General features: G+C 42.8%; 1 protein-coding gene across 1 annotated transcript in view; it reads left to right on the plus strand.

The window, feature by feature from the left end:
• Positions 1-12055, plus strand: part of NUAK1 (NUAK family kinase 1) — a 50401-nt gene that overhangs the window by 20413 nt on the left and 17933 nt on the right. Inside the window, exon 2 of the mRNA XM_074581026.1 lies at positions 4216-4336. Within this exon, the coding sequence (XP_074437127.1) occupies positions 4216-4336 (121 nt within the window). The remainder of the gene's footprint in view (positions 1-4215; positions 4337-12055) is intronic.

Here is a 12055-nt window from a genome sequence, read left to right on the forward strand (position 1 = left end):
ACTAAAAATACTATAATTAAATTATCTAAGTCTTAAAACCAGTAAAATATATTGAGAAAGTGTGGTAGAGGTATAAATACAATGTTCTGAGCGTACCAAAGGGACTAGCAGCACTTTCTCTGCAGATCTTGAGCTGGAATATTTGGAGTAGTTAATGTAGCTGATATAAAAAAGCATGTTGCGTTTGCTCCACTCTTGATTCATAGGCTGTGACCCTTAATAAATTTTGATGTTGCACACAGTGGAGCTGTTGCTTTCAGAGAAAGCAAGGAAAGTGAGCAGGCAAGCAAGAAAGAAAAGGACCTAAAGAATGAACAAACAAGTTCTTTCATAAGGTATTTCTCAATTGAGATTATTTCTTATTAGGCTTAAGTTATTCAGGTTCATCATGTACCGCATCTGGCAGCAGTCCTGCCCATGGCGTTTTAAAAAACGGAGCCAGCTCTGTCTGGTGTTAAAAGCATAAGCGCAGTTTGAAAATGTATTTTCTGGAACGTATTTCTGAGTAAAATACATTTCGTGAAAGAAATTCCATTATTGATATTTTAGAATATCTAGAAGAGAGACTTGTTTTACAGCCTGAAACCATAACATACAGGCTAGCGATCTTATTTTGCTCAGAGAGATGAAAAAAAAATGAAACATATAATAAATACCTAAATGTGACCATGACTCATAACATTTCCATGAAATACTAAAAAAGATACAAAGATACTAGACTGCTTTCTTGTTTGTGTTGGTTTTTTCACATCAGTAGACTTAAGCCCATGTACCCTTGCTGACACGGTCTGAGCAGACTGGCGCAGGTGAAAGACGCTTGGCAGGCAGAAGTCCCTTACTTAGAGGGGAAGAGCTGGAGCGAATGCTGTCCTGCTGCTCCGCTAATCCTCTTTTGGGATGCCACCTCTGTCAGTGACTCGCTGACAGGGATTGCTCGCTGTTTGGCCTTTTATACAAGGTCACCGGCAAGGCTTTGAGATGCAGAGCCTGTCCTCTTGGGAATCTTGTAGGCCACCAGGCAGGTAGCATGGGATAAAAAGTATTTATTGAGATGCATTCAAACCTTTCACTTCCCTGAGGCTCTCTTTGAGGAGAAAAAGAGCAATTGAACGTGGGCAAAGGTGTCAGAAATCAGCCTTCAGTAATGGGATGGTTCGTTGAGCAAGGCAGGCCTGTGATGTGTTGCACAGTTTGGGAGGGAGGTGCAGGCAGCAATTTCTGAGATGCTACTGTCCTCGATTCCTTTAGGAGTCACATCGGCTTTCCGTTTCGATTTCCTCATCTCCTAAAAGCGGATGAATAGTCCTGTTTCACTACTTGCCTCCCAAGGTTTAATCAATAAATGGCTGCACCGTGCTTTGAGCATCCTCGTTTGCTATGTAGATAGACGGTGATGTTATTTTGTTTGTACATGCAAGCGTCTGAAGCCTTGCTCCAACGTGGAGTGCGTGTCCTGGTAACATGCTGTGCCCTGGCTAAGGGGCATTGCCTCCCCTCAGTGCTCTTGCTGTTTGTCAGGATTGCAGGGTACGGTCTGAGCGTGGGCAGGCGGATGCTTAGCAGGGTCCATTGACACCACCAGAGTTAAGATAGTTCACACCTTCCAAGCATCTGTCCCTGTTTCTGAATGCTGGTCACTGTGATCTGAAGTAGCTGAGGGAAGGAAGAGAAAGTCTTGAATTTTAAAAGCCAAGAGGTGTGTTTGGCATGCCTTCTCTCCTTATGTTGGGATGAGATCTTGCAACCTGGATGTCACTGACAAAATCCCAAGTACTTCGGCTGGGATGCTGAATTTCACCCCTGCAACTGGGAATGATGTTTTCAGGAGAGCTTAAGTACCATCTTCAAAATTTGGTTAAACTTTTAGGCATAGCCTTTATAAATTAAGGCGCCTAGGTGCCTTAATCACTTTTCGGCATGGGTTGTGAGACTGTAAACTCTCTTGTCCTGTTGAAAAATATGTTTCTGGGCAACACATCTGTTTGCATTTGAAGATTAATCCAAACATATATTTACAGAGTGCTGCCATGCTGTTCAATCACATTTGCATTTTTGAATCTAAAAATATATGTTTTCACATGTGCAATTATTCCACGGAGGCCATTTGCAGTAATTATGTGTAGACTTACAAAAGTCCTGTCTGTGAAGCACAGAGACAAGTTAGTAGGAGATTGGCATGCCCTCTGGGGTGCCGTTATTACTTTACCAGCCATGAATGGTGAAGAATTTGCTCCCCGTTGTATATTTGACAATGAAACCGTTCTTAAATTCTTCCTCAGAGCCAAGTACAAGGCTGTCTTTTAATAAAAAATGTGTTTTTACCCATGTCTATATTTATTTCTTGCAGGAATGCACATGCTGCTCCAAGAGCCACCCACATCCTTCTTGTATACAGGGTGTATTTGCATTTGCAGCCTGTCGCAGTGCAAACATGGAAAGGGGGAAAAATCCAAACTCATCTTTAGTGTTAGTTGCCCTCTCCATCTCTAGAATTACTTGGAGATTATCTTGATCACTCATTCAATTAAAATCTGTTGTATTACCTTTTCTAGAAATACGTGCCATGTAGATAAGACCATGGTTATGTTGTTAATTTTAAAACCTTATACCAAATGTCTGGGTCAAGAGGAAGAAGAGAATGGTTTTGGTTTTGACATGCAAATCGGTTTGTCCCTTGGGTTCTACTTTTTGCTCTGCTGTCCCAAAGTAGATAGCACTTGAGTATGAGCTTAATTTTAAGCGTGTGCTGAAGTCTTTGGGAATTCGAGGGGATGGGGCATGTGCTTAATGCTTTTTTGAACAATGTTGCTTTTCAGAGTTGAAGGCTTTGTAGGAAACCTGATCCTTTAAACTAGCTCCTGTTTATGTACATTTCAATTTTATAATATTGTAAGTTTTTCCCTTCTTTCTTCAATATCCTCGATGCTACATCATATAATGAAAACAGTACCGGTCATGCCACTTGCAATTACTGGAGTAGGCAGTGAAATTGTTTTTTTCTGAAGGAACTAGGAAAATCACATAAATCACAGATTTACAAATGTTTTCTCAGGAGAGGTCCACAGTAGTTGGCTGCATAGAATGACAAAAGTTTTGTTTGCCCATAAAAGGGTGGTCATCTCAGCAGGTCAGTGATGTTTTTCAAAGACGTATTGTTGATTTTAAACTAGCTGGTAATTTATTCCTTGAACTCTGGCTTACAAAAATAAAGCAGGGTAAATATTGAGTATAATAAAGGCTGTGCTGCCATTCAGTATGCACAATGCCCTCACCTTCCCTCTCCCACCACCTTCTCTCCATTGTTGGCTTGTGCGTTTCTCACAGGGCATGAGCTGACCTCTGCAATTATTTATGGCGTTGTTCAGATAAGCCCTTTTTTCACAGGCAACACACATACACACACTCACAAATTATAATTTGAATTTATATTGCAAGTTCAGCTATCACTTCCTCTGTTCCCACCCTGCCTTTTGGAAAGATACCCAGTCACACGATGTGCTTGAAAAAAAGGTTGCTGATTGAGGAAGGATGCAGGAAGGATATGGTTTTGCAGTGATTGCATAAGTGCTGTGTAGGACCTGAAAGCCTTGGGTTTATATGAGGACGAGTTTAGATGTGAATTTCAAAGATTTATTGCTTCTGATTTTTAAAAAAGTCGTAACTTGAGCTCTTGAGCAGTTTGCCTGCTTTAGAGAACCATGGAGCAACCGGTGTTAATGTGATCCTCGGTGTTTTAACATGGACAAATATAACTTTGTAATTGGCATCCTGGATTCCCTGCCTCTGTTCCGTCAGAGATCTCAACGTTATTTCAGAGAAATTGTCTCCAAATCTTCTGTTTGAAATTGTCAGATGCAATCATGTCTAAGCAAATGTACTTCCCTTCAAAATCTTTTGGGAGTTTTGCCGTTTGCCTCAGGTGGCAGTACTTAGGCTAACACAGAGATCCTTCCAAAAGATGCTGTGTTCCCCCTCAGTGAAGTCCTAAGACCTGAAGACCCTAAAACTTCATGTCACCCATTACTGTAATGAGAGTGTATTTATTGCTATAAAATGAAGGCGCTGGGGCATGGAGGTTTGTATTTTAAAGCTTTGTTTTGGTCATTCCACATTCTGACAGCATCTAACATCTGTATTTATTTTTTGAACTCTCCTTAATGGATTATATGCATCTGTTCAGTTCCAAGAATAATGCTTGATTTCCTGAATTTATAGGTTGCAATAAAATCCATTCGTAAGGACAAAATTAAGGATGAACAAGATATGGTTCACATCAGACGGGAGATTGAGATCATGTCATCCCTCAGCCACCCTCATATCATCACCATATATGAAGGTTAGTGAATGCGATTCTCCTTCCTGACTGCTCTGTTGCATTCCTGTAGACCTGATGTTCATGTTTCTTGAGATCGTGCACCAGACAAACTCTTTAGTCCTAGTGTAACCCATCCCTTACCAAAGGGCCTGTTTTGAGCACTACCTTCCCTCCGAACCACCGGTGTTTCACAGATGCATAACCCTTTGCCTGGAGGAGCTTCTTCACGTGTGACTTATGTGCTGTGTCCACAGCAGGTGGGAAACTGTTGCATGTATCACTTCATCTCCTTGCTCCCATTGGACAGTTCAGTTTAATTTCTCCCTCACTCACACTCCAGCCTGGTGTCCACTTATGTCGCCAGCCTCTAAACCAGTCCTTGTATGCTTTATTTTCGCTGAACTGCACAAGACCTGTCTCGTCTGCTCTAGGCCTTTGGTCCTCCCTTACCTGCCAGTTAGTCTTGCTGGTTCTGTCATCGCTGCTTTTTTACCCTGCATCTCAGCATCCGCTTCCTATCCACCTCTGCACGCTTTCCTGTCAGTCTGGTCTCTGGCTTATCGTTCCTGTTTCCTCATCCTGTCTTCCCCCTCTACCTCCTTTCTTCCTGGGACATAGCTTCTAATTCCTGCCTCCGGGAACTGCTCCCTGGTCCTACAGCAAGGAGCAGGAAGCCAGGAGCCTTCCTCCCTGATCTGCCTGTTTGTTTGTTTATATATTTATAGAGTGTCACTCTGTAGTAAAATCTCCTCCTCCTTCCTTCCTTCCTCAAGTTGGGCCGGGTACGTGCTAAAAGACACTGGCAGAGAGGGCCATGAGGAGGGCAGCTGCATGGTGGACCTGGGTTGTGGGTTCCAGAGGTTTGGAGGGACCTGGGTTGGGCAGCCTTGTCTCCGGGCATCACCTCTTCCCCTATGTGCAGAACAGGCAGCCTGAATTTAGCCCTACGTATTTACATACCCATGAGGTAAATGCGCAAGGTGATGATATGTATATGGCAGCTCTGCTCTGAGAGTTGATACGACTGATTAAAACGAGCTGGCTTGGAGTACTGTTACAGTATCGCATATTGAGTTATTCAAAAGCATGTTCTTGTACTTGAAAAGAGATGAATATCTGTCTTTTTATTGAATAAACTCATAACAGGATCTGGGAACAGAAAAGGGGAGGGATGCTGTGTCAGCATGTGGGTTGCAAATGGAACAAAAGTTATTTCAAATCTGGACGGGAACTCAGAAAGAAAAAAGATTAAGCATGTTGCGGTCCTTTGACCAATTGCCCTTCTCGTCCTTACTTTAAATAGTTTTTACTGAGTTAAAACATTTGTAAAAGTTAGAAAGATTACAGCATTTTTAAGAAGCAGACAATAAAGTCCCGTGGGAGCAAAACTTTCCCCTCTGGCCCCACGGAGGGAGGAGCGGTGCTTCTGCAGCAGAGCCAGTTGAGCTCCACAATGGAGGGTTCTTCCTGTCCGCAAGTGGGCGAGCGCCTGCAGCAGGTGATGTTGTGGTCCTCCTTTGGTCCCTCAGCCAGCAGCAGCGCTTTGCAGCGGCAAACCTGGGGGCAGTTTTTTCTGTCATTTCTGGGAAGTTTTCTGTTCTGTTACTGGTTTGTTTCCTTTTCTTTTACTAGAAAGCAGAGCAGGCTTTCATGGCTTCTTATGTTTAATTCCTGGCCTGAAGGATGGGCAGTGGAAGTCAGCTTCTTGGTTGGACTGTAGTCCAGTGGAAGGAGTTACGCAGGGCAGAGCTATAGCAGCTATACAGCCTGCCCAGCCTTTCCAAGCAGTCAGAGTCGGTATTTGGCCTTTAGCTGCCAGCACTGTAACTCAGATATTGTAGCACTGGGAAGACATGTGGTCGCACAGCTGAATCCAGAGGAGCGGTTACGTACTGCCCAGAGATCAGGATGTGAGCTCAGGGATCCTTAAGCGTGTGCTTCACTTTAAGCTGAAGTATACTCGTGGTGAAGTTAAGGGACCACATCTAGGACTGAAGTATTTGTATCCTCTTGAAGTTGGATTTTAAACACATGGCTGTTCCTCTTGAGTGATGCATAAAGAGCGATAGTATTGCTATCATCTGACACAGAACATTGAAGTTATTCCATCCTCAGGGATGGGCTTAATCTCACCAAATTTAAGCCATCCAACATGTAGGCAGTTGGTGTACACTAGAAGTCTAGTTTCCCTCTCTAGTCAAGAGAGATCAGCATCTACACGGGGCGGTTTGCTCCCTCCTGGGAGATATTTTTTCAGATAGGTGGGATAAATGACATACTGGAGGCTCCTGTTGGCTGTAGATGGAGTCTAGCTGACTAACTTAGATCAGATGCTTAACTTTGAAACGGAACCCACTCCACAGATATTTTTCTCGTCTCTCACTAATTTTTACTGTAGGTTTTCAGACTGCCACAGTACATCTAGACAACACTTTCTGTAGGTGCTGGGTTGCACAGATCTACCTAGTGTGGACAATGCTGTATCTTCCCCTAATATCTTTGAAAGCTCTTTGTATTGCATTTACAAACACGTGTTTTCCTTAAGTAGGATCCTTGTTTAGGTATCCTTTTGACCTGCCTGCTTAAAAGCAATTAACCTCTGAATTTATCAACTTGATGTAAACACAAGCTTATCTCTTTTTTTTTTTTTTTTTTTGATACTGAGCAAATTCAGATGTGCGGAAACAAAGCTTTCCAGCTTAGAGAGATTTTTTTGTAACCTAATCAAAAGGCACGTACCTTGCCTGTTAGCGCGAGGGCAGACGTACAATTGTGACTCCAAAGAAATTCCATCCTCTCAGCAGGGCTGTAATTGGCAATCTGTTGAGCGCGGCTGCGAGGGAAGTGCTCTTTCAAGTGACTTTAAACTCCTTGAAAGGGACTGGATAAATGAAGCTGGCTTTGCTAGCAGTGTTCTGATTTCAGCACATAAATTTTAATTTATAGAATAATGCCTCTGTCCATTCATCTGTCTGTCTCCCCTCCACCCCACCTTCCCCTACCCCATTTCTTTTTTGCCTTGAAAACTCCAGGATTTGATAATAAAGCCTTTGAGAGCTAACATATTTTTCCAGGGGTAGCCTGAGTGCAAAATTTATCCCATCTGGCAATACTTAATAAAAGTTAAACCAGGGAAAGAGCATCAGGCCTGATTCTGCAAACATTTAAACACGTGTTGGACCAATCATGAGAGTGAAGTTACGCTTGGTACATTCAGGAGTGAGTTCTTGAGTCTTTGTAGTGTGAAATCCAGTGCCTATGTGAATGTTTCTGTGCTGGAAGAGTTGTCCTTGGTCAGCATAACCACACGGAAAAGCCTGCCCATTTGCAAAATGCACTTAAAAATGAACAGATTATTAGCTAACATGTTCGTAGAAATAGTTTAAAGAAGATTTTCCCTGAAGAATGCATAAATATTAGGATCACAATTTGGTGCCCATGGAACACGATGGTGTTAATATGACCGAGTAACTGAAGGAAAGCATGTGCTGAAGTGCTTTGCTGGACCTGGGCCAGGAGGCTTAGAACAGTGCTGGACCCTTCACAGCAACACGGCACAAAAAATGGATTTCCCCTGTAAGAGGGACTTCTTACTTTTTTTTTTTTTTAAGGCTGCATTTTTCGTACTCTTAAGAAAAAGCACAGAGGTTCTCTGTCATGTATCAACCAGTCCACAATGAGTTGAGTTAGGTTGCATGCTTTGGTTAATCAGGAAACTGGTTCAGCTCTTTTGTACTTCCAAATCCCAAAGGCAACGGAAGATCTAACGTTGTGTAACGGTGGCGGCATAGTATTTCACGATACTCATCTTACTTGCCAAATACATGTTCAATCTCACACTTTGTGCCAGACTGCATGCAACAAAAAGTAAATGCAGGCTCGGTGTTTTAGGCACATGTGGGCCTGTCTCCAATGCAAGACTCCTTGAGTTGTGTCAGTCAAGCCACCACATCCTCAGCAAAAGCAGCTGCCTTGCCAAAAATCTGCCTGGGTGGCATCTGGCAAGGTGAGTGGATGTGAGCCATTGCTGACAAACTGCGTCCCACCCAGCAGTGCCAGCTCAGGCAAGTGTCCCCGGCCATCGGCTGCGGTGGCCACCCTTGGATGGGTCAGGGAGCCGGGGACTGAGGTGGCAGCTCGTACCTCCTGGGGGTTTGTGCACAGGCAGAACGAAGTTCATAGAATCATAGAATCTTCATGGTTGGAAAGGACCTTTGAGATCATCAAGTCCAACCATACACACACAAAACCCCCCCCTACAATCTCTGCCACTAGAGCATGCCCTGAAGTGCCACATCTAGATGTTTCTTAAACACCTCTAGGGATGGTGACTCCACCACCTCCCTGGGCAGGCTGTTCCAGTGCCTGACCACTCTTTCAGTAAAGTAATTCTTCCTAATATCTAATCTAAACCTCCCCTGCCGCAGGGGGGGACCATTTCCTCTGGTCCTGTCATTATTCACCTGGGAGAAGAGGCCAGCACCCACCTCTCTACAACCTCCTTTCAGGTAGTTGTAGAGGGCAATGAGGTCTCCCCTCGGCCTCCTCTTCTCCAAGCTAAACATGCCCAGCTCCCTCAGCCTCTCCTCATAGGACTTGGAGTTATGTGTCTCAGGGTGACGGTGCTGGGGAGGCAGTCCCAGCCTCTGTCCCAACCTCTGCTATCTCCTGCTTTTCAGATGTAATGAAAACAAACTTTGGTGCCTAATGACTTCAGCTCTTCTGTGTGCGAAACACCTGAAAAAGTCAAAAGTCCCATAAAACATCACGTGGACAACTGGGCTTTAATCAAGAATGATGAAAGTTGGAAAGCTGGAATGTTTTTTTTTTATTTATTTAGCCAAGATAAAGTACTTCAGCAGTGACACTGTTTAGCCACATTTCTAATTGGTTTCCTCTAATTATGTAAGCTTTTGACCTTTGAGTGCTTTATTCCCATTGTTTTCGGTTGATAACGTCCAAGAACATAAAGTAATATTTGGAGAGTCTGGTGATAGTAGTGAAACAAGTATAAACAAACTTAACTCTTTCATTACTGTACCCCACCTTTATGAATTTCCTGTCATTCGTGGTGATTGCCTAAACAGCACTTTGTCAGACATGACATGATCTCGAATGTGTGAGATCACTGGCAGGTTCAATTCATATGTCAAAATGATTGCAAGCAACAGTCAGTTATTTCTGTTGTCCCATTTACACAGTCCTCCCACTACAATGTAAATATTTGCTTGTCTGAAGCTCTGCAGTAGTTTGTAATCATAATTAAAAAAAAGGGAACTAGCTCTTGTGTTCTTTGCTGAAACAAAAGGCAATTAGTGTAACATGTTATTGTGGCTGAATTAGCAGCTCTCATTTTTCCTTCCTTTTTAAAGGTGCATCAAAATCTGCGTATCCTCAGTCTCATTCTCAGAGAAACAGCCCTGGCAAGGATAATGGTTGTCGTTCTGATTTAATCTCCTCACTGGGGAGTGAATTCTAGCATGTTGTCTGATTTCAAATGATTCTTGCAGGATCTTAACTACATTCCTTTAATTTAAGAAGAGATGCAGTTCGGCTGAATAAGGCCATAATTCAGGGAAACAATTTAACACAAGCTTAGCTTTAAAACACATACTTCATATCTCGCTATCTTCAATTATAATTAAGCATATGCATAAATTTATGCATATGCATACAAGTGGTTTTCTACATTGGGTATTTTCATGTCTGCTGTATGCGCTATTAAAAAAACAGTCATAAAATAATAATAATAATATAAAAAAAAAATAAATAAAAGACACGCCAAGGGGCTGTAAAGCTTTCAAAGCAGTCAAGAACGTAGAAGACACATCAGGCTGAATTTCTGAGGTAAAAAACCATTTTTCAGTACTCACGTATCTTTTTGAAGAATAATTCGTGCCTTATTACACAAGTGAGGTAATTGGGTCATACATGACTTTTCTGAATGAAAAGGTTATTCTAGTCTGCATCTCCAAAATTAAAAACAAACTCGCTTGTTCTTTTGATTTGGCTGACCTTTAATAAAAGAGCATTTTGTAGCAGTGGAAAGGTACTTCTGTCTGCGGCTGTTAGGAGAGTAATAAAAATACCGCTGAATGGAAAGACACCAGATGGAAGGAATGTCAACATACTGGAACTAATTTAGGAGATTGCTCTGATAGAGAGCAAAGGCATGAGGAGAATTCAAATGGTTCCAGTGCGAAGAGATTGGCCGCCCCTCTTAAACTAACAAACTAAAATCCTTACCCCAGGGTTACATGTAAACCAAGTGGAATCAACCCACAAGGAGGTAGTCCATTAAAGGGGGGGGGAAATCCAACCCCCTCGGCACTTGATCTGACTTTAGCATCCTGTAAGCTCCGAGGAAGGGCAGAAGCGTTCTGCTTTTTTTGCTTTTTGAATTTGGTAGTAAATAAGTTCAAAGCGAACTGTCCTAACAGAGAGGTGTACAATGTACTATTAAATCTTTCTGATTGGTGTTTGCAAAACCGTGCCCATGTGGGCTTTCAACACTTTTAGGGTGAAGTCTGTCTTCAGGAGCATTTAAGATGGGTAGTGAGTATGTTCGTCCAGTGTCAAATTTGTCCCATGGAATTTCAGCGGTGATGACCCTGGTGTGGCTAAAAGGAAGAATTTAGCAGTAGGATTGAAAAGAAAAGAAGAGTGCTGATCAGCAAGAGGTCCCTACGCAACCAGTGCTATTTAGAAAATGGAAAGCTGTAGATAGAAGCTGAGTTCATCATTTCACGGCCTCTAAATATAAATAAGTGGAGAGATTATATCCAAGAATTATTGCTATAGTAGAACAGCCTGTGAAAGAGACAGATTGTTGATATTACAAAATGTACTTTGTCTCAGATATGTCTTTGGTAGTGAGAAGTGAAGTTCTTTCCCAGTTTCACATTTATATTCTTCAATGAGCTCTAAAGCCAGCAGATTTGGTTTCAATTATCAGCCTAAAAGTATAGAACTTTCTGTCTGTCGGGTTTTGGTTTTTTTTGAAAAAAACAAAAAAACAAAAAAACCCCCAACAAACACACACGTTAGAATTAAGGAGGGAGTTTAAAGAAAAGCTGAAAGAAATATTTCTTTGAAAACTGCATCTTAAGCACCCATTGCTGCTTGGGTAGAGTGCTGCCCTTAGCCTCTGCTACAGTTCTTGGGGTGAACAGGCCAAGCCCAGGCAAGCTTGTATCCCACTGGAAATTGCTGTTTCTCCATGTTGCCATGACCCATGTCTTAGTACATTAATACAACACTGTTGCTCATCTCCTGGGGATACAATCATGTTGTTTCTCACACCCCATGCTACATCCCATTCCTGATGTGCTCTCACAGGGCTGTCCCTCCCTCCTCCCCTGTGGCCAGATGGAAGCGTAGCCGTCTCAGAAGTCAATCCTTCATCCTGCCGGCTCTGTCTGCAAAGGAGTGGTGGCGTTTCACAGCCACTACCCTGCACCACTTGACTGCTGTGGGTGAGATTCTGAGGTCTTGCTGCAGCTTTCCCAGCGTAACTCAGCTTGCAGAGTGGTGGAAATAAACACAGTGGCTCAGAAATCAATGATGCACAGCTTGTAGCAAGCATTTCTCCTGCTGCTGTCTCCTCTAATACATGGAGCTCATGCCTCGTATCTAAGCAACCCCCATCTCTTGGTTCGTGACTGACAGAGCATCTCTCCTGCTATCACCCATCTGGATGTTGATACTGACAGTTCTCCACTTATCTTATTTGGCCAGCTC

Source organism: Larus michahellis, chromosome 1 (genome assembly GCF_964199755.1).
Source record: "Larus michahellis chromosome 1, bLarMic1.1, whole genome shotgun sequence".
Classification (NCBI taxonomy): Eukaryota; Metazoa; Chordata; class Aves; order Charadriiformes; family Laridae; genus Larus; species Larus michahellis.